The sequence below is a fragment of the Pyxicephalus adspersus genome, chromosome 6, assembly GCF_032062135.1.
Source record: "Pyxicephalus adspersus chromosome 6, UCB_Pads_2.0, whole genome shotgun sequence".
NCBI classification, from domain to species: domain Eukaryota; kingdom Metazoa; phylum Chordata; class Amphibia; order Anura; family Pyxicephalidae; genus Pyxicephalus; species Pyxicephalus adspersus.
The window spans coordinates 38,837,169-38,860,072 of record NC_092863.1 but is presented as its reverse complement, the minus strand read 5'-3'; the positions used below and the strand labels follow the sequence as shown (position 1 = coordinate 38,860,072).

The 22,904-nt window shown below is 36.9% G+C and overlaps 1 protein-coding gene across 1 annotated transcript in view; it reads right to left on the bottom strand.

The window, feature by feature from the left end:
- The window catches only part of MYO1H (myosin IH), a 43,336-nt gene that overhangs the window by 5,676 nt on the left and 14,756 nt on the right, over positions 1-22,904 (bottom strand). Inside the window, exons 10-26 of the mRNA XM_072413905.1 lie at positions 21,333-21,452; positions 20,132-20,199; positions 18,531-18,636; positions 16,537-16,617; positions 14,884-14,975; positions 13,698-13,792; positions 13,433-13,479; positions 12,760-12,840; positions 11,467-11,572; positions 10,352-10,469; positions 8,364-8,477; positions 7,827-7,903; positions 7,179-7,247; positions 5,054-5,138; positions 1,660-1,819; positions 819-902; positions 636-729 (exon numbers count right to left, since the gene is read on the bottom strand). Of these exons, the coding sequence (XP_072270006.1) occupies positions 636-729; positions 819-902; positions 1,660-1,819; positions 5,054-5,138; positions 7,179-7,247; positions 7,827-7,903; positions 8,364-8,477; positions 10,352-10,469; positions 11,467-11,572; positions 12,760-12,840; positions 13,433-13,479; positions 13,698-13,792; positions 14,884-14,975; positions 16,537-16,617; positions 18,531-18,636; positions 20,132-20,199; positions 21,333-21,452 (1,597 nt within the window). The remainder of the gene's footprint in view (positions 1-635; positions 730-818; positions 903-1,659; positions 1,820-5,053; positions 5,139-7,178; positions 7,248-7,826; positions 7,904-8,363; positions 8,478-10,351; positions 10,470-11,466; positions 11,573-12,759; positions 12,841-13,432; positions 13,480-13,697; positions 13,793-14,883; positions 14,976-16,536; positions 16,618-18,530; positions 18,637-20,131; positions 20,200-21,332; positions 21,453-22,904) is intronic.

Genomic DNA, 22,904 nt, shown 5'->3' with positions numbered 1-22,904 from the left:
TTTCATGTTTGAACCTATTTTCAACAGTCAGGATTTTGAACTTTAAACACTTTACACATATAATATGTTACTTAAGCTTGAATTTATGTAAATTATACCAAATAATTATTCATACTTTTGATTTTAAATTCTGATGTGTCATAAATATTAAAGTTTTGCATAATTCTAAGAATCAATTTTACTATACTGTATATGTTAGTATTCATCAAAATAGATTTCAGGGGGCACAACATGTAGAGATATTGGCAACAAAAACTTTTAATGGATTTCAGAAGTAGCTAGTCACTATGAGCTATGAAATGTACAGTCTGTGGCACCGATAGATTTTCAATTTGTACCCTATCTTCTGTTGCTGTTTTCCAGAGATTAAAAGTTGTTTGTAATGTATTTACAATATAGCTATCACCTCACTGTGTCTATTTATACTTGTGGGTAAATAAGTAAACTTGTTGCAAAGTCACAAAAAGTTGCTGCTGTATAGCAGATAGTGGCCACCCTGATCGAACACGATGACAAAAATGAATTTCTTGGCACTGTTCTGCAAAACATGCATCTGTGTGATATCAAAGGGTGTCTGGTATACAAATGAGAGGTCACTTCGCTTTGTGTTACCCTGATACAGGTTTCCCACTCACTTAGCCTTGTTTCTTCGAAGGGTTGGATGACACTTTGTGGATATCCCTCCTTTTTTCCTCGGAAGAGGTCACTGGCCACAAGTTTCTGCTTCATCTTAACGTATAGAAGAAAATATTTATTTCACTTTAAATGCTATTGAAATCTAATATTCCAAAGCTCCTTGAATAAAAAAAAAGTTTTACCAGCTCAGATTTCTGTGGAGTAATTGACCTGCAGTATTTTCTCACCAATAATCTTATACACATCTTATGAAGCTTTTCTGAAACCTGAAAGACAGAATAATGGACTTTTATCAGCTGTGTAAAACAACCAGGTAATGCTTAAATCTAACAGTGAGAAAGATTCAAGACAGACTTAGGAAGTAATTTTTATGTTTCCTACTCCTAAATCTGCAAGCTGCAAGGTTCACATATACACATTTGTCACATAGACCCTGAAAACTGACAGGCAATTCACTTTGCTTCAATATTTGTAACTAACTAGATTGTAAGCTCTTCGGGGCAGGGTCCTCTCCTCCTGTATCACTGTCTGTATTAGTCTGTCATTTGCAATCCCTATTTAATGTACAGCGCTGCGTAATATGTTGGCGCTATATAAATCCTGTTTAATAATAATATTAATAATAATAATTTGCTTGCTAAAAGTCTGTTGATGTGTGTAAGTTTCGTATTTTCAAATATTAGCTACATTTCAGAATGACAGCTAACACCAAAGAAAATGAAAGTTCTACTATAAATCTTACTAATCGTATTATTACACTAACACAAAAGCATCATAATACTTACCAACTGTTTTTTGCAGCCCAAGCCTCAATACACACTAGCATTGCATTTTTTTCTGTTTGCACTGCTCTCTAAAATCAAGCTTGCATTGTGTGCCCACATTGAAGCTTCATCCTGTCTCCCCAACTAACCAACTTTCCCTATCCTCTCCTCTCACCCAACCAATCAGTTATGCTTCAGGAAATCTTGAATGTTTTTTTAAGAAATTGTGTGATTTATTTTATTTATGAATGAACTATACCTTTTCCATAGCTGATGGGGGAGACAACCAACTCTTGTCTAAAACATTTTTAGGCACATAGTCTTTTAGTCTGCAGAGGTAGTTGTAATACATTAGGCGGAGGAAGTCCTTATTTACATCATTAGGAGACTGATTGCGGTTGATAAATCCAGCAATAAACCTAAATCATGAAAAAAAGAAATTATATCCATATATGCAATAGTTAGGACTTAGATAGACCACCCCATGCTGCATAAAATATAATCACACAAAATATCTCTTTAGAAACTGGGAGCATTTCCTGTCATATCAACAGGTTGATCTGCCATACACATCTATGCTTGGAAGGTCTTTAAATGTGGAAAACTGCATACACTACACACTATTGTATGCAAAGCTTTCTAACTGCAAGCTAGAGGGAGGGAGCTGCTGTATACTTAATGGCAGTGTATGCTGGAGGATGGTAAGCAAAGCATTTGAGAACCCAGTTATGTAACAGGCAGAATGATCAGCTTCTTTATCGTCCTGACCACCAAAATAGGGGTATTTGTACTCCTACTTTTATAGGAACACACTTTTGCCCCCAACTGCAAAGAAACTAATTTTTTATTACCACTGACATAAAAGGGATTTTTATTTACACCCAAGGAATTGTGATAGTGAGGTGGGTATAATTTAGTCTCATTGCCATCAGGTCATTTTTTACTCCCACTGACCACAAGCATTGAGGCATTTTGTACTACCACTGTCCATTAAAATAGGGACATTTTACCTCTCAATGACACTGTGACATATATTAATCCTAATGACTAGTGTTGGTCGAATACCTCAATATTCAATTCGACAGCTATTCGATCGAATAGGGGGATATTGTTCGGGTGATCGAACTTCTAATTCGATTACCATTAAAGTAAATGGGGGGAAAATTCGGGTTATTTTTCGGGACTGTGTAGAACTGCAAGAGCAATCGGGAAGCAGAGCTGACAGCTCCGCTCCCCTGATTACTTTTGCAGCCCTAGCGTAACTATAGTATGTGTTTTGGATAGAGATTCCCTATCCAAGAACACAGGATCCCTGGGGACTAGAGGCTAAGTGGGGACAAGTCTCCCCATTCATTCGCCTCTAGTGCTCTGTGATTGGCTGGGGAAAGGAAAATCCTGATGACGCTTGAGCACAGACCACTAGAGGTGATGAATGGGGAGACTTGTCCTCATTTAACCTCCAGTGCCCAGGGGTCCCACACTGACAGGATTCCTACAGCTGTGCAGCCGTGGGAATCATCCTGTCATTGTGGGATAACCTGTAAAAAAATAAAAGTTAGTTACACAAATCACACACATTCAATAAATTACTTTAACATTAAAGCCTCTATTTTTAACACATTTTTTTACACACGAATTTGCAAAGTCGAATCCTGTGTTTTTCAGGTCCAGTCTATCCAAATTTGACGGCCTTATTCGGGTCGAATATAAGGACAACCCAAATGCGAACACCAACACTACTAACACTACTGTCACGGCTTCTCAGGGTCGAGTGGTGGACCCACTGTGTCACCTACCCTGTGGGTGGAGACGTGCACGGGGCACAGGATCTAAGCAGTAGCTTGGTCTTCTCCAGAGCCTCTGGGGCACAGGGGCACAGGATCTAAGCAGTAGCTTGGTCTTCTCCAGAGCCTCTAGAGGTGAGGATGTTGTGCGGCAAGATACTGCCAGGTTGCGGCCCCCGTGCCCGCCAAGGCAGATGACTGCTAACAAGCAAGAACCAAACGTAGTGCAAAAGGGGAATCCAAGAGACTTGTCAGACAAGCCAAAAGGTCAGGGCAGGCAGCGAACCGGAGTAGTCAGGAAACAAGCCGGGGTCAGTACACAGAGAACCTGGAACAGTAGAAACAAACAGCAGGAACCTGGAAGCAGAGCCAAAGAAACTCCTTGTTCAGGAAACTTCCTGTTGCCAGGTCACTTCCTGGGAAAGTAGACCTGAAGCCAAATCGGCAAAGGGCCTCATGACAGGGGGGAAGGAAAGACAGGGACAGGTGTTAAATAAAAAAATAAATAAATAAAGGAAAAGTGCGGGAAAATGGAGGGCTTGGATTGGTGGGAGAAAGGGTATAAAAGGGGGGAGTGGGAGGGGGGAGACAGCAGTTTTTTCAAGAAGAAAGAGAGCATCCCACTCTCCCTCCCTAATGATGGGGATGCAGAAGTCTTTGTCATAGCAGCAGTGAGGCGTGTTATTAGCATAAGTCCATGAAAATTTGGGTTCAAAAGGGGGAATATACGGGGGTTGGGACCCATAAGGGTACAGGTATTTCGGTTATGGGATTGCCTTGCACGACACTTGGTTGTTGTGGGGGCTAAGTTGTGGAGGTAGAACCCGCTACTTGTCCCCGAGTCGGTGTACGGACGGCTGGGGGCCGGGAAGTGCAGCGGAGATGATTGGAGAAGAAGAGGTTGGAGTGGGGGCGTTCATGGACTAAAAAGGGGGGGGAGCCCCCCTCCCCTGTTTGGAAGACTAAAATGTTTGGTTGTGGTTACGTAATAAGGTCTTTGTTATTTAAAAGAATGTGTTATTGTCAAATAAAGGGGCTGCTATGGCCAATTTTACCAACAATCAGTGTCATGCTATTTTGTTAAGGGGGTACGGTTAAAAAGAGGGGTGGTAATTGGTGTGGACATAGCGGCCATGGCTTCATCTTAATTACCCTAGACATGTCAGGTTATGGACCATGTGAGCCACAGACATCAATCCCACCAGCAGAGGGGGTGTTGTTGCTGAGCTAATCTTCAGGTGTTCTTCAGATTTTTGCCAGCAGAGGGAGTGCGTCTGCGGAATACCGTGGTTCTCTAATCAGTTGACAGAGAAACACCTGACGTGGAACAGGAAGCACGCAGAGCATTGGATCCAGAGGCAGAGATGGTGCTGGCAGCAGGGGACTGCAAGGAGGGTGAGCAAGAAGGAGGCACAGTTGACCTGGACCTGCAGGGATCTGTGACAACTAATGACCACTGATATATGGACTATTTGTACTCCCACTGTGCACTGACATTGGGAAATTTTTGTTACTCTCACCAATGAACACGGTCATGACATGGAATTACAACTCTAACTGATCCCCAAAGTAGGGCTGTTTTTGACTCTCACTGACAACACCTTCATCTGCATATTTTACTAGATGTGGGGGCATTTTGATCACTGATCACTGTTTTAGGGGCAATATTTACTCTCACTGATTACTAATATATTTCTCTTTTAATTTATACTTCAAATGACCTCCCTTGTTAAGGATTTTTTTATTCCTACAGTATTGACCTCAATCAGTGTGATGAATAGTGAACTGGTCCCTTGGTTAAAAAGTTTGGGGGCCCCTGGTATAAAAAATAAAATACATACAATAGCCTATATAATTTAATCTTCTTACTTCCTGATAGTTTGAGCTGCCCATGCCCGTTTCCTGGCTGCCCTACGGGCTAAAACACCTCTCCAGCATGACTCCAGCTTGATAGCTTTAAAAATATTAAGGTGCACAGTTAGCAGAATACATATACAGTATCATGCACAACAAAACGTGTTTATTTAAACAGATATTAGTAACAGATATTAGTTGTTACAGGTCAACATTATTACCCAAATTTGGGGCCTTTGGTTTTACTTGATGAAAATGAAACTATTGAAACATTCCCATTATAAATTCTCATTTTTAAAGTACCCAAATGTTACTGACAGTCTCCAGTAATTACAATGTAGCCACTGACTGATACCCGCACATACCTGTTATATGCATTCTTCAGCAATATAGGTGACCCAAATCCTGGGCTGCTGTAACCAGCAAGTTTCAACACCCCCTGGTAGTGCTTCAAGTTCCTAGCACATCAAGCTACCAGGAAATGCCAAAACATTCCAGTAACATCAGCCTCAAATTCAAGGCACCCTAAATGTGGAAAAATAAATTTAAAATTATTTAATGCTGGACTATGACAAAGTTGTTAGACTGCATACATTGGTGTTCCTTAAGCTACATACCTACTTCCAATGGTTCTCGCCTGATAATCGGCGCAGGGCCGATATCCGACGAGAATCTGAAGTCTGTACAACACACGTCGTTCATCATCCAAACGACCGGTTTGACGGATCCAAGGAAAATGAACGACAAACAATCGTAATGCAAGGGAAGGGGGAGAGCACCCAGAGGAGTGCTGCTCCGCCGTTCTCCCCCTCCCCTCTACATAGAGCAGAATAGTGCTGTATGTACAGCCCTTGTTCATGCTTCTTGCAGTCCTTAGTCATTGGAAAGGATCGTGAAAGATCCTTTTCAAAAGCTTTAATTGGAAGTGTGTACGTGGCTTTAGGTGTTAAAAAGCTATTGCAAAAACATTGTATTGTATTAACCAAGAAAAGCAAAATTTGTATTATTTTCTGATGGATTGGTATGGGTTACCATATGTGTTGGCATCTTTTTTTAAAGGCGCACATATGATTTACATTACATTACATACATTGCTCTGTAACTAATACACGTTACTTTTGCAACAGAACAAACAGTTCTATTTTCTGTTTTCAAGGTATTAGGTGTTACACTAAAGAATTATGAAGAACTCTTTATTAAATAAATTTGTACGGCTCTTTGATCATTAATGTAAAACTTTGACTGAAGGCAACAGGCACAATTACATAGAACTGATCATTAAATTACAAAATATATTATTGACTATATTATCTGGAAAATCATGTTCTTACTATTCAAGTACAATCCAAAAAAAAATCATTATGATCTTTAAATAGATTGCCCCTCTCTGTTTTTTACTTTTAACACTTTTACACACAAGTCTTCTTACATACAAAAGGTGTAGTGTTAAACGTCATGTTAGAAATGATAGATTCTAAAAAAAAACATATATCTGGGATTACCACTTCCTTAAGCTACGTACACACTTCCAATTATTATCGTTGGAAAACGAACGACGAACGATCCTGCACGATATCTACGAACGATCGTATAGCACCGATCCTGCACATAGAGATAACGACACGATCATTCGTAGATATTGTACACACAATAGATACGATCGTTTGAGCGATAGAGGAACTATGTGCATGACAGGAAAGTGAACGAACGTTCGTTCATTACGCATGCTCAGCCCATGGACGATCAACGAACGACCGTACACACGAACGATGTTCAACGATCGTCGTCCAATCCGATCCGCCGGTCCGGTCGTTCGTTTCCAACGACTTTCCTCGTTCGTCGGCGTCGTTGGTTACTTTTTTACGAACGATTTTTTGCCCAATCGATCGTTCGTCGTTCGTTTTGAACGATAAAAATTGGAAGTGTGTACGCACCTTTACTTTAAAGTAATTACCTTAATTATAAGGAGGATAGGAGGTATTAGTAATAATTTAGGATCAATTTTTTCCAAGATCCTGTGTTACCCAACTTTCAACTTTAGCAAATGGAAATAGGGAAATAAACCTTTCTCCTTGTTACATGTACTCCTACTACAGCATTTCAGTGGAGTAAGGAAATAAAAATCCATGAGTCACTGTACCTGCTTTTTTCTTTTTCAGGAAAGCTCTTTTTCCTAAACACCCTTTGTATTTGGCTTGGATTTTTGAAACTAAAATTAGAGAAAAGATACATAAACAATACACATGAAAATACTTATGGGACTTAGGTATAATGCAGACACTGACAACAACACTGTATACATTCTTAAAGTTGTCACAGTAAATGGATATTGATTTGATCAAACATATTTAACTATTTATAAAGTGACGTTTAATTAGTCATTTAGACATGAAGACTTGAGAAGCAGTATTATAATGAGGACATACAGTATTATCAAAAACTAATGTTTTAGGTGTATTAACCGTCTTGGCTTTTGGAATTGCCTGGCTTTATAAAAGCAATACGGCCTTTCTCCAAAAGGTTGCAGTAAAAGATTTTACTATCCAGTCTCTCATACAAGGGGCCTGATTTATTAAAGCTCTCCAAGGCTGGAGAGGATACACTTCCACCAGTGAAGCTGGGTGATCCAGCAAACCTGGAATGGATCTGGTCCAGGATTAAAAACATTTACCAACAAATACAAATTACTTTTAGGAAATCCATTCCAAGTTTTCTGGATCACCCAACTTTCCAGCCTTGGAGAGCTTTACTGTGAACATTCTGTATTCACAATTGCAGTTTAAATTACCCAGCTGATGCTTTTTCTGTTCAAATGCATCCACAGTGGCAAATAAGGTGCGAGGAAAACGTATAAACAGCTTGCTTCTGAAATGAAAATACAGTAAGAGTAATGAATGTAAATTCAAATGTTCACTGTGTACCATGTTGTGAAAAAGTATTTATACAAATAATTCATCTATATTGAAATCCACAACAGAGTATATTAGCCTTTATAAATGGTAAAACCTTTCACATTTTATTTATTATAGTTAGGATTTGGTTTTAGTTTACTGAATGCTGAATAACCTGGCTTCAGTGAGTCATCTTTATTTTACTGTCTGTCAGTGTTTTAAAAATTCTGTTAGTTGTTAATATTAGGAATGATTTGTTGTCACAGGTAAAAAAAAAAATAGTCCTGACAATTCAACATATTTAAAACTATAAAGTGTAAAAAAAAGTTTGTCTTGGCCAATTCTTTATAAAAGAAATGTTGCTTAATATTTAAAAAATATCTTGAAAATTAAAGAATTGTAAAATTAAAGATACATGTATACTTATACCTCACCTTCCAAGTTTGTACTCATTGGGTTGATAGCCAATGTACTTCACTAATCTCTCAACACCTTCACGGGCAGGTCCAGTCCAATTAGGCCAAGTATCTGGACACAGGGATTTATACCTATACACACAGAAATAGGTAGGAAGTATTGTTGTTTGCAAATATTTAAACAGTGAAAATGGTGAATAAAATCAAAACCCAAGAACAAAAAAAATAATATATTGGGCCAATATTTTCATATGTGTAGTAGCTAAATTGATTCATTTCAATATATCATATCATTTCTATATATGTAGAGAACTGCAACTGCACTTAGGTTGCAGAACAAAATCATTGTATGTGAATAAATCCAAATATTGTACATTTTTAAAACATATGACATACTGGAGGGGTATAACTATTTGTTATTATTCAATTAACCTTCCATATAATGAACCCTTTTGTACTTCTACCAAACTTTTACAATACAACAGGGATTCTTGTTTCACATATACTGTAAACGTTGGAGCTGGCTAGTAACATAATTCAATGAGTAAAGTCAATAGTGCTTTACCTCACTTAGTAATTTTGCAGAGTGCTAATTTATTTTGCTAAGTAAACAACCTAAACGTTTTAGTAAATAAACACCATTGTCTGATAAAACTATAAAGTTTACATAGAAGGTAGATGAGAATTGATAAAGATGTGTGTGATGATAAAATAACACTCAAGATTCTTAAAAAAATGGATTTTCCCTGATTCTTCCATCACAAATATGTTGCCTGCAATGTATTTCCTGCTTCTTTTACCTTAAACCTGCTCTTTTTTCCCCTTCTTGTTGGTATTGTGAATTTTGCATCTTTATTTTCAGGTAGTGAAATAGAATGAATAGAACAAAAGCCCAGGAATTCTGTAATTTCTGAAAACTTTGTAAAGATAACACTAAGGCAGCCAATTTATATTTGGTTTTTACACATAGTTCTCGTGTTTGAATTGTGAATGAAAGCTCTCCGACTCTTCTGTGAAAACATTTAGAAATAGACCTCCACTGTATACAGTATATTATTTGCTAAAATAACCAGAATTGAAAAAAAACACTGGTTTCTGGAAACTGTAAAACATATGATTTTTGTAATATTTTGGTTCTATCATTACATTTGGTATCTTGAATTAAAGTTTTTGGGATAGCTCAGGGTGGCCCAGGGTTTAGCACGCTGGCCTTTGCAGCACTAGGTCCTAGGTTCAAGTCCCAGCCAAGACACTATCTGCATGGAGTTTGCAGGTTCTCCCCGTGTCTGTGTGGGTTTCCTCCGGGTTCTCCGGTTTCCTCCCACATCCCAAAAAAAACATGCAGTTAGGTTAAATGGCTTCTCCCCCTAAATTAACCTTAGACGACATTAATGACATATGACTATAGTAGGGACATTAGATTGTGAGCTCCTTTGAGGGACAGTTAGTGACACGACTATGGACTTTGTACAGCGCTGTGTAATGTGATGGCGCTATATAAATACTGTATAATAATAATAAAAAAGGAATTGTTTACCTACTGGGACAATAGATCAAGCATGGTGATTGTAAATCTCTGTGGTCTAAATCTCACCACAGATGCTACAAACTATTCAATTGTTGTACATTTTGCTTTAAATTTACAAAAAATATATAACATAAGGACCAACCTAGAATCCAGACATGTTGTATCCAGGTAAGTGGGCCATGTCTGGAGATATAGTTTATATTAATCTATTCAGTTGGGTTGGTACTACACTGAGCAAACTAAACTGAGAATAAGAAGAACAAATAGAGTAGGTAAAGATTATGTGATAGAATAAGTACATTTAGAAATCTAGATGGGTTAAAGAATTAAAAAATCATTATATAGACATCAGAAAAATAAATCCATATCTATTATGGGGTAATAAACTATTATTTTCATTATTCCAATCTGACCTTCATTTTGTTTGTTATCTGTCTGATATGTTTAGTTTAATTTAGTTTTTGGTGTAGATAATTACCTCTGTAGGAAATGTTCATACTTTCTGCGATAAGCAAATCCTGCTCTTCTGACCCTTAAATACTCCATTAAACCGAGGTATTTCACTTGGTGACGAACCACCACATCGTCAAATTTTCCTTCGGTCAACATTTATATAGTGTTTTACCAATAAAAAAAAGAAAAATGAAGATTTAAAAAAATTATTTAGTTGGAAAAATACAAACACAACATTAAACCAATGTCAACAAAACAATGCATTGGTTGACACATAAAATTATATCTATAGTAAACAACACACTGGCAAGCTCTAACTGACAAATGTGATGTACACATACCTTCCAGCTGTCCGGAATGTGAAAAATGGATACCTTTTAGCCCATAGTATCTTGTTATAATATAATGTTTATTGCCACAGTTATATTAACAAGAAAAAAATATATCAAAAATGTATTTTTGCACCACTATGCTTTGGTTTTACTGGCTTTTTAAACTACCAAATGCAATCATTTAGGCATTTAGTTAAATACTTAGAGCAGCATTGTAATGATTATGTAGTAATTTGTAATACCTAAAAACAATTATTATTTTGTTTATCATACATCAGATATCTGAAGCTCATTTGGCTGTAGTAACCAATTGCTGCACATTGCACTGCTTTATTGAATAAACAACAATCATTAATTTATTTTAAATACTCTCCTTTAACTCCATATCTAAACTTAGGTTATATAGTCACTGAATAAAATGTAGAGTTGAAACTTGTAACAACCATTATCCAATACATAGAAGTTGTAGGAACAAAAGCATTTGAAGGAAAAATTAAAACCTCTAACAGGAAGTAATGTAAAAGTTGTTTATTTTGCATTTATAAAGACAAATTGTATGTCATAATAATGGATTACTGATGTGATGCAATATTTAGTTAGAAACTTATTTTAATTTTCTTGAAAACAAAAAAGTCACTGTTATTATAATCTGGATTTTATATGATGCATGAATTTATATAAATTCAACTCTTTGACTGTTGGAATTTTTTGTTGTTATGTGACTATCTTAATTTTTACCCCAAATATGTTGTAAAAAACCCTTTGAAAAACCAATAAAAATGTTTGAAATATAAAATACTCCCCTTACCTGGCTGTTTTTCATTATTTGGTTTAATGCATCTAATGTAAGCTGGTTCCTTGGACATCAAAATGTCTATGAGGCTTGACAAGCTATTTTTAAATTGAGTGGTTACCTGTAAACATTGACAAAGAAACAGATATTTCCAGTGTATAATAAAGTTTATAAACAAAGTGTAGCCTAATGTAAAAGAGCAAAAAAGTTTATCTATTTGTTTACAAATTTACAGGCGTATTCAAGTATATTGGACACTGAGTAATGAGAGTGTGTACAATGCAAAAACTCACATGAGCCAGCAACTCAATTTGAAGCCATCTATTTTAGTTTTAGTCTAGTTTAGACTTTTTTAGTCTTATTGCAGTATTTTAAATTGGATATATCGCTACTGGATACTGACTGTGTTAAATATATTTAATATTTGCACTAATTTAGTGAAATGAGCATCTCCCATAGATTCTAACACTTTGCTGTTGACATCAATAATTACATACTTCACTGTGCACTCACAGTGCCTTAGGGTTAAGCTACATACACACATCCAACGGTTCTCGCCTGATAATCAGCTCAGGGCTGATATCGGACGAGAATCTGGCGTGTGTACAGCGCCAGTCGTCCATTGTCTGAACGACCGTCCTGGCGGATCCAGGGACGACGGACGACTAACGATCATAATGCAAGGGAAGGAGGAGAGCACGCAGCAGGGTGCCACTCTGTCGTTCTCCCCCTCCCCTCTCCATAAAGCAGAACTGTGCTGCATGTACAGCACTTGTTCATGCATCGTGCAATATTAGTAGTTAGAAAGGATCGTGAAAGATCCTTTCCAACAACTATTATTGCACGTGTGTATGCGGCTTTAGAACCCTTCCCCATTAAAAAAGTAAGCGTGTATTTACACAACACACATAACTGATTATGTTTTTAAACCCAGCCTTTGTATTGTATGTGTTGGACCAACCAAGTACTTGCTTCAAATTATAAGTGGATACTGAATAAATTCTTGATGTTTTGATATTTGTATTTTATGCTTACAAATTTACTTAGGATTTTAGCATAACACATATGCAAAAAAACAGTAGACTGGCATGTTGCCTGCAAGTCACATAATAGAAGTAAAACTTTTATGTTCTGGATGTAAGTAGAATGAATTGTTTTGGTTACAGAAAAAGTGGAAAATGTAAATTTATTACAATTATATAGGAGCGGGAGAGAAGCAATATTTCACAAAAAACACATTCCCCTAAAATCATCTTTAATGTGTTATAATGAATAAATACAGATGGTTGGGTATTTTCATTCACTTACAGTCTCAGGGCGCTTTCTGTTGTCCAGTTCTGCTTCATAAAAACAATCCCTTAGGATATAATTTTTGGATTTGATAACCACCTAAAATACCAGGCAGGTAGTAATTTACAAACTCTATCACGTAAAAGTAAATTATGAGTTGATATTAAATTAAAAAAATTATTTTGTTACTCTAAAAATAAAACATTCATGTAACAGTCACAAAAATATTATGCACAGCATAAAGGACCATTATGTGATTCAGGTTTTACAGACAGACCATTTTTTAATAGAAAAAACAAGTCAGTTAAACGTATTTTAACCATTCAACTTTTGTGAAAAAAAATATCTATAGTGACAAAAATGTATCCGAATTGCTGCTGATAACATAAACCAGGCACCTTTTGTTTTATGTTTAAACTATTAAGAAGCCTAGGGTTTCCGCAGTCCTCAGGCTGGTTTATTATGCAGTCACTGACCCAACTTCTGCCTTCAAAGGCTCATCACTGGTAATCCCTTTGAAGGATCATACTACCAAATAGTGAGCATTACCTGGAGGATTGAAAAATGTGTTGAGAGTATAAAGGAATATAGTAAATGATTCCAAAACTGAAGTATCACTCTGTGGGTTGACTGACAAGATCATTTATAAATCACAAACAAGTCAAAAATAAAAAGACCATATAACACTTACCTCTTTTAGGTTCCTGTACAAGAGGTCATTATTTTTCTCCAAAAAACCTAAACAAGTAAATAATAATGTCATGTCAGAGCTACAAAACTGAAATACAATCAGGGAGCTGTGTTTGTGACACCACTACTATAAAACCATTAGTGGACAAAGATTGAAATCACTTTCTGTGTTTTTTGAAAATAAATTGATTTTTATAGTAATAACTATCTCTGTTGCAAAAAAAGGAAAGTTTAATTTTAAGCTGACTATAAAAATACTTACTTACCTACAGTACAGTATGTGACTTCCCCTGCATAGTGGAGAAGTTGGAAGTCTACCCAGTCAATAGACTTCCTTGCTCCAGGGTCTGCAAGCTTGCGGCTGTAAAAAACACAGTAGATGATATGCAAAAGGGAATCCTGTTCTGCCTAAATAAATAATAAAATAACCAAATATTAGATAATCACTATCCTACCATCTAGGCACAATTATGTAATCAATATGGGAGGTGGGTAGCCACAAGAATGATTGCAATTTATGCAATAATACTTTGGATTTTAGCAAACATATACTCAAAAAATAAACATTTGCTATCTTAATATGAAACACATAGGGCTCCATTTCATAAAACAGAAAATCTGACATTCACTCCCCTGGAAGATTCACACACGGGGTTGTTTGAGGGAATGTTTGATTCACTGTTTTATAAATAGAGCCATAGATGTGTTTATTCATGCATAAGAAGTGTCCTAAAGGTCTTCCTGACATTGCTTATGCGTTCTTGTGTCATTTTAGGTTATCTGGTCCTTCTTTATATTTTATTTATAGTGTATATTGTTACTTTGTAAATGTATATATATAAATATATATATATATATATATATATATATATATATATATATGTATAGTGAATTTAGGGGATTAGCATGTCACAGGACACTGTAGTATGTTTACAAAGTCTATTTATTGTGGGACAAGTATAACTCAAAACAGCATCCAAAATGGCTTACTTTAGCAAAAGTCCCAGATGGCCAACATATAAAATCCCTTCACGCAAGTGGCTACAGCAGGATTGGATCTGGTACTCACAGCAAGTGTTGCAGCTTGAAAAGCTTTGTTCCAAACAACATGCAGGGCAGCCCAGTCCTGTTACCTTCAGCTCTGCTCCTTACGCTCAGACTGATACACCTACAGCCTGACAGCCCCGGACATACCTGTCTGGTCAGTCTGAAATGCTGGGCTGTACAGCCATGGGATAGGAAGGCCCACCCAGACCCTTTCTTCCTATCCCAAATTTTATATGTCATAATTTGACAAAAAAATGGCCACCGCAGGTTTCCAAGCCAAACTCCCTGAACTCTTTTGAAGTACAGAGGGACCATGTCGTAATGTACAATATATATAAATATATATATATATATATATATATATATATATATTTAAGCTTGGAAAGCTCAACGTTGAACACTTACGTTAAAAAATGAGGATGGTCCCCAACCTTATCTTCCAGCTTTGCTAAAAAACTGAGGTCTGTGGCTTCACCAGGCCGCAAGCACTCTTCATCCTTTGGTGGAAGAATGACAAAAAGAAGAAAAGATATTATGCCAATTTCAGTTGAATCTATAACAGATAAAGACTTGCCTTTCTATGTAGGAGTAGAACTGATGTGGGTCTTAGAAATCTTAAAATTAAGGGTGTATTGTATTGTATTGCCTGAAATATCCCTAAATTCAAGAACATTTTATACAGGAACATTTTTTTTCCCTTTAGGTAAAACATATATGCAAATAAATAGGAGAATAAACTTAAATATTCATACAGAAAACAATGTAACATAAATCCTTATTTAATAAGTGAGCATTTTTCGTTACTAACTTTTTTGGCATCTCGGTTGTGTTATGTCACAGAAAAGCTACAAAAGAAGTTAGTGAATGGAAATTTACTATGCCAGGAGTTATAGAAATATATGCTGCTTTGCAAAGAGTCTGCGTGTGGAGGAACAGTTTTATATATGTGTTCACAATCCCCTAACACGAGCATTGTTCTATAAAGCAAGGAGGACTGACCAAAGGTTAGGAACTGGTTTTGTCATATGACTGCATGAAATATACTCGAATATAAGTCCCAGTTAAACCCAAAATTAAACAAAGCAAACTCTCAAACCAATCATGTTGATGTACATTATTCGTATAATTACCTTTGGAACTGAACCTCAAGTGTCTTGTAGTTTGAGGTCTTACATTTGCTCACCACCCTCTTCCTGCAGGTCCCACCTCCTCATGTAGACATATGGTTTCTATTGTAATGCAGGGAAGCTGGGAAATGCAATCTGGTATCTATTGTTCTTCCTACTTTGGGTGTCACATGCACACACATGACCCACCAGCTGAATCTAGAGATGAGAGGAAATGAGCTGCAGTGCCATGTGAAAGAACTCTATGACCATGAAACAGGTATTCTGTGCTCCACTGTGCTTCTATCTATTGTTTGTAATAACTTATCAACTTGTTTGCTATAAGAATTTGTCTGTTCGATTGTGTGTGTAGCTAGGTATGTTCAATTTAATAAATTAAAAATATTCTGTATAGGAATTTTAGGACTAGGAAATGGAGTTGAGCTTTAAACCAAACCTAACATGCAATGAAACACTTGGATTGTCAAATGTAAAATGACTCCACCTGAAACCCCCTATTTACTCCCAAAAGCCCTAATTAACTCACATTAAATACATTAAGAAATAATGATTTTTATATTCTTTAATTTGTTAAAGGAAAGTTATGCTAAGAGTTGTATGGGAGCTACTACTACTGAACCTCTTCCAAGAAAGCTAGCTACCTGACCATTTTTTTGCTCCAGGATTTCTTCAAACACTGACCTAGTACAAGTATGTAAATAAAAGAGTGAAGTCAGAGTTCCTGATCTATATACTGATTTGTCTGAATGTACAGAAGCCATGGGACCAGCATGATGATCATGTTTCTTGACCTTTTAGAAAAAGGGGAGCATTACCAGCCTACACATTATTTACTATAAAATGAAAGCACATAGCTTGAAATGTACTTCATATATTAACTTTGTAAAAAAAAAATTCTACTAAAACAGGTAACATGAAAATGATTATTTACCATTATAGCAATTATTCCTTTGTGTTTTTCTTCAATAAAATCACAAATGATCTTGTTGTCAAAATACTGGACCGGCTCCCACTGACCAAGAAAAAATACAATATTGTGGGTTTATATTAATATAATAGTATTGTAAAGAAACATTTTATAATATTAATGCCCCCAACCCCAACCTCCCATTACTAAAAGCATAACTTTGTACAGTGGTTTACCTACAGATTAAATATATGTGCAACTGAACCGCCTCTTCTCCAGCACCCCCTCTGGTGGTGGGTTTGGGTACCTGCAGGTCACATGGTCTGAATTCATCACATGATCTCCCCTATTGCTGCATACCCTGACCTTGGCTTACCTGACTACCCTTTTGCTCCTGTATTATGCTTTGGTCCTATCCAATCAGCAGTTACCAGCCCCTGTGTGTACGGGGAGCTGCAACCTGGGCACTACCTCCTAAAGTACATCACACCAGAGGCTGGTGTCTTAGACTCTGCACCCTGTAGAAATCTCTGCCAATAGAGCGGGTGACATGTAGGGTCCACCTTCCCGCTTGTGACATCTCCAAAACACAAGTAGATGTCCAAAACACAAGTAGATGCACCCACAGTAGGTCAGAAACTAAACACTAGCAGGGGCAAAGAGCATCTGGCCTGACTAAATACTTTGTAGTGATTGACGGGCTGGGTGGGTATTGCAGGGTTAGTGCTATGTCAATCATCAGGTGAGGTTGATCAATGCATATACTTCTAATCTCGCAGTGCTCAGACATGGCAGACAGCAGCAAGGAAAGGACTACAAGTAACAAAACTAAACCACATGGAAAGTTACAAATTTTAAGACAGAATAAGCAAATGTCATCCTCTAGGATTCAGAGCTTTAGCAAAATGTTCTGAGCAGTGTGGCCTGCTGGATCAGTAACTTTGCTAGCGGATTTAAAAATTAACAAACTGCTTTTCTGCAGCAACCAAAGGGATTTTAACACACACTGAATTTAAAGACTGACTAAAGTCTAAAAATTGTTCCACCTAACTGTTTCCAGGGTTTTTGGTTATTTTGCTGACAGAAAGGTTCTGAGATAAATTCTTAGTGTTTTTCCCCACAGCAGAGCAGCTGTGGAAATTGTTATGACCCCTGGTAGAAACTTTTACTCCAATGGACTCATAAGTGCTGGCAGAGGACGATCTTTCATATCATGGTATCTTGGGCAGCAAATGAGCTAGTGCTTTGAGGTTGTGGATGTTACTGCGACATGCTGGCAAATCCATACCACTGTAGGGATGAAATCAGTGCGTAGGGACATCAAAAATGAACAAATGTTACTAAATGGTAACCAACATAATATTCTGCAAGACCTGAAATATTCTGAAAAACCCTGGTGCACTATGATGTGATCTGTATAAAGCAATCACATTTAACAATATAAACATGAATATACACAAGATACACAAAGCATTGTATTTAGAAATGATTACCCTGTTAATTTGCTCTAAATTCATCCATATTTGTTTACAAATATTATTTCCTATTGACAGAGCTGTGCACTTTTGATGATTGACCACTAGGTGGCAGAAGGAGTCAATGTTTTAAGAGCAATTGAAACAAAAGGGTAAAAAGATTCAAACACCTTTCAGCAAATTTCAGACAATTAACAAGGTCACTTACACATTTTTGTATTTATCACTTGTCACATGAGGCTGCTTTCTCACACTTACCAATAGCAAATCCTTTTAACAAATATTCCATATTAAAAACATTATTCCATTTTGTATTTACAACTAGAAAAAGTGTGCCTGTTCATTGAATAATGTCATGATCGAGCTGAACCAATAGTATGTAGGGCACACAACATATTATAAAAGTATGTTTTAAGAGAAATCATAAATCTGCAGAAAATAAATAAGAAAAATGATAAGAGATAGATATACCAGGTCTCTGAAATTAGGTTTATACCTCCAGCAGACATGTTTTATATAAATACGTAAATCATTTTTTATTACCTCAATTCCCTCAGTCTCATATTCTTCTTGTTCTGCTTTAAGTGTCATAGAAATGAAGAGTTGCTGAAGTTTTTCATTACAATAATTAATACAAAACTGTTCAAAGCTACAAAAGAAGAAGAAACACATGCTTACCTATTTATAAATGAAAAAAACAACCATCTAAAATAGCTTTGCCCAAAACCAAGATTAAAAAATAATTATGTTAGGCTGAATTCTAGGTTTATCTGAAACATATTGTTTTTTTAGTTTTAGTTAGAGTCAGGAACAGACACATGAAAGAATTCTAGATTTCTGTTTTAAATGTTGTAAATGTTTGCTAGAAGTATAGAATGGTGTGCTGTGATCTTGAATGTTAAAGCTGAACTCCAGCCTTACCTTTAGACTTAGTCCAGGGTGAGGTAAAAGGTGACAACTGCTAGGATTTTTTTTAGGAATTTGCAAACCTTTGCCATACTGTAGGTGGTGTGGGTTTTTTATCTTTTTTTTATACTATAACAGTTTGATAAAAATTACACATCAGTACTACTATCACAGGCAAGCGCTTTAAAAAAAAAAAACAGACCAATTATTCAATGTTAACAATATTTTGCAAATGGTTTTTGAGCAGTAAAACTGTTGAGAAAGCTTGCAAGATCTATTAACGCAAACTAGCCCTTCGTTGTACAGGCTTCTCTCTTGTTCTGAATTTGCTTAATTTTCTGCCTGATTTTCTGATTAGAGGAAATCCAGCATCATCCAGGCCTTATCTTGAACAGCCTGACCTCCCCTGGCCCACTCTTTTCACTCACTACATTTCATTTTTTTCCAGGAATGTATACTCTAGACCAACGGTTGCCAACCAGTGGTCTGTGAGAAAATTTTGGTGGTCCATGAGAAAGTTTTGGTGGTCCGTGGCTCTGGCTGGTGCGCCTTACAGGAGAAGGACACCGCTGGGAGGGCGCAGAAACCAGAGCCACAGACCATGTCCCCCATAACAAACGCAGGCTCAGGAAAGTAGGCAGGTTGTGTCTGAAGTTTCTTCCCCTTTGAGTGATACCTGGTTCCCCACTCCATGCGCGGTCCAAAACCAGTAAATTTAGTGGTCCACTGGTCGAAAAAGGCGACCACTGCTCTAGACTGCCGTTCACTCAACAAGTCAGATGCTTTGATTTGTAAATACATAGCAGAGATTTTTTTTTATATTTTACAATAATTTTTGCTACAAAATTCACTATGAAAATTTGGTAATTGTATGGTATAATATGTTTGCTTTAAAAATGAAAGAGGAAGCAAGTGGTGTGCAGTCTAAGCAGATAGTTTAGTTTTTAATTTTTTCATTCTCCCAGTATATCCTGTACATCACTGAATATTTGGACCAAGCAAAGCTATGTTGTATAGAATTTGTTATATTCTGTTAAGAGGACAATTAAAGGATTAGAGATTGTTCAGCAATGACAGTGTGTAATGAAATAAAATATATTTTAACTCTGTATTGTCCTTAAGCTCCAGAAAGACTCTGGGGAATATGCTCCAGATAGCTCATTATCCTTGCAGGATAGGGCCATATATGGACAGCTTTGGAATTATTATCCAAAAAGTATCCAAAAGTTAAGGTTTACCTGTTTGTTTCAAATACTTCAAAGCCATAAATATCTAGAAGTCCTATTACAGTTTTCTTTGGTGGTTCCTGTTAGTACAAATTAATAATAAAGTCAGTCTTTGCTATTAATCAACATTAATCAGAGTGACATAATAACACCAAAAAAACAAATCTTGGGTGTGCAGCAATTATTAAGTGCCATACATGCAGCCGGCCATTGATGAGTGTGCAGTTTACTATTCTCTAGACCAGGGGTGTCAAACTCGGGCCCGCAGCCCAAATCTGGCTGGCACTGTAATTATATTTGGCATGCGAGAAAATGCCAAATGTCTACTAGAGCTGGCCTGCTAATACTACAAATCCCAGAATGCTCTGCTGGCACATCAATCAGGACCCACAAGCGCCCCCCTCCTCCGTTGACATTCATTGGTGACCTTTATCAATTATAGATATTTTTTCAATAAATATTAAGGTTAGTCAGCGACTTTGTCCACAATTTTCATTTTGGCCAACTGTGTATTTAAGTTTGGCACCCCTGCTCTAGACCTTTGGGCAGAGAGTTATTTATACTTATGAAGGAGCTGTCCTTAGCAAGCCTATATAAATAGGCTTGTTAGTTCAGGGGTGTTGGGAGATCAATTCTTGGTTTCTATTAAGCCCCTGGCCACCTCTTTCCCTAGACTTCTTTTCTGGCCTTCTTCCCTCTCAATTGCTCCTCTGGCCCACCAGTTACACTGCTCCTGAGCGCCTCTTTCCTTGTCATAGTTCTCCTTTTCCATAGACAGCACCTGGCCATCTGTCCCCACTAGACCACTGCTCATCTTTCTCTGACACACACAGTAGCAGACTTTAGGGATTGCTGGTATAACTGGGTTTGAATGGTGACTCCCAACTGTACTCACTATACAGTGTAGTACAATGAATGGATGTTTACCAACACAAATCCATTTAAAAATTTGAAAATAACTATTTCTATAAAACAGATATTTCCCCCTACTACACTAAATACACGTTGAGACGTCCCTGCGAGAGGAAGGCTGGCCTGTGTGTAGAGGTGAGTATAAAAAAAAATCTGGAATTTTCGACAATCCACCACACCTCAGGTCCGGAGGTTGTCGGATTTTTGATTGTCAACCTGTAATTGTTTTTTTTTTCTTTGCCTGGCTGATTCTTAATAATAAACACACACATTAAACAAATACTTAGTTCACATGCATTACCTTATTTGCAAGTGATCCATTGATTTTGTTAACGAGCCAGTTAAAGGATCTTCCATACATAGCTTTGGCAAGAGCATCTCTAGCATAATATGCCAACTCCAAATTAAGAGGACTGAGGACCTGTACATAAAAACAACTACCAAATTTAATTTTAGAATTTAAATGAAAAAAAAAATAATGAATTTATAAACAAAATTAATGTAAGATTTGCAATAGCCTCAGCCTTATAATCAGGGCCAGATTTATACATTGTGATCCACTAGGCCAGCTGACACACACAAAACACACCAAGGAAGCTGTTTCACGTGAACAAACGAGAGGAATAGAGAGAAGGAGATGGGAGAGAGGGCGTCGGGATTGACGACTTTCCATCTGTTAAGGTAAGTGTATGTATGTGTGTGTATATATATATATATATATATATATTTTAATGACAGTTACACTTTACGCAATTCTGTCAATAATTCCACATTCAATTGTAAATATAGAAAATGATCCTCTTATGTCATTACCCAAGCGAGATATCAGGCTGCAGAGAAAAGACAGGATACTTCACTTTTGTTTACCCAAAATACAGATGAGAAACATGACTGTGTGTATCCAGTGTATTGAAACATCTGTATATATCATACAATTGTTCTCCAATAATTTCGTTCCCCAAAAAATTTTACCAAATGGCAAAGAAGTGAGGATTTTTAAAATGTAATATCTGGTAGGTGTTAGGTCTATCAATGAGCATCAATTTGTGTAATAACTGTTGCACTACTATTAAGGATGGTGGAGAGGTCAAAATCCGTGTGGCAAAATAGATTTTTTTAATGGCTAATAGACTTCTTGCATTAACTGACCTTTCCCAAGTCGCATGAAGTAAACTTATAATGGGACACAGAGCTCGGGTACGCCCTGAGATCCTTAACATACATTGCACAGACTCTCTCCAAAAAGATGTGTTAACTGAGCAATTCCACAGAAAATTGAATAAATGTGGTTGAGTTATGGAGCACTTAAAGCAGGCTGTGAGTCAGTTTATCTGTACAATATGAAAACCACAAACTGCTTTATGATAAAATAAATTTCTCAGCAAGTCCCATTGGTAAGAGCTCCATGAGTTTTATTCCAGCCCCAAATGCATCATTTCCCACGTATCCTCCATATTACATTGTCCACTTCCCAACTTGTGAAAAAAGTGGGATCCAGCCCAGTGAGAAAAGAGTACATCCAGGACAGGGATTTCTACTGTGTTGCCTCCTGCCTTTAGTCTTTACAAAACTTCACTTTAGTCTTTCACCTGCAAATATTGGAAGATGTGAGAACCTGGGATACTGTATTTCTCCTGCAATTCAGCAAAAGAGAAAACATAGCTTGAATCCATCATAAGATCTGGTAAAATCTGGATGCCTTTAGAGGCCCAGTGCCAAGGGAATGCTGGGGAGGAACACATGGATATTCTACAAGATAAAGGACCAGGAGATCCAATTTTAACTCCTGCCAGGCAATTATTGTGTCCCGTAATAATAGATTTTGTTTGATATCGCAAGGACAATCCCCAAAGAGAACATTTAGTAAATCCCT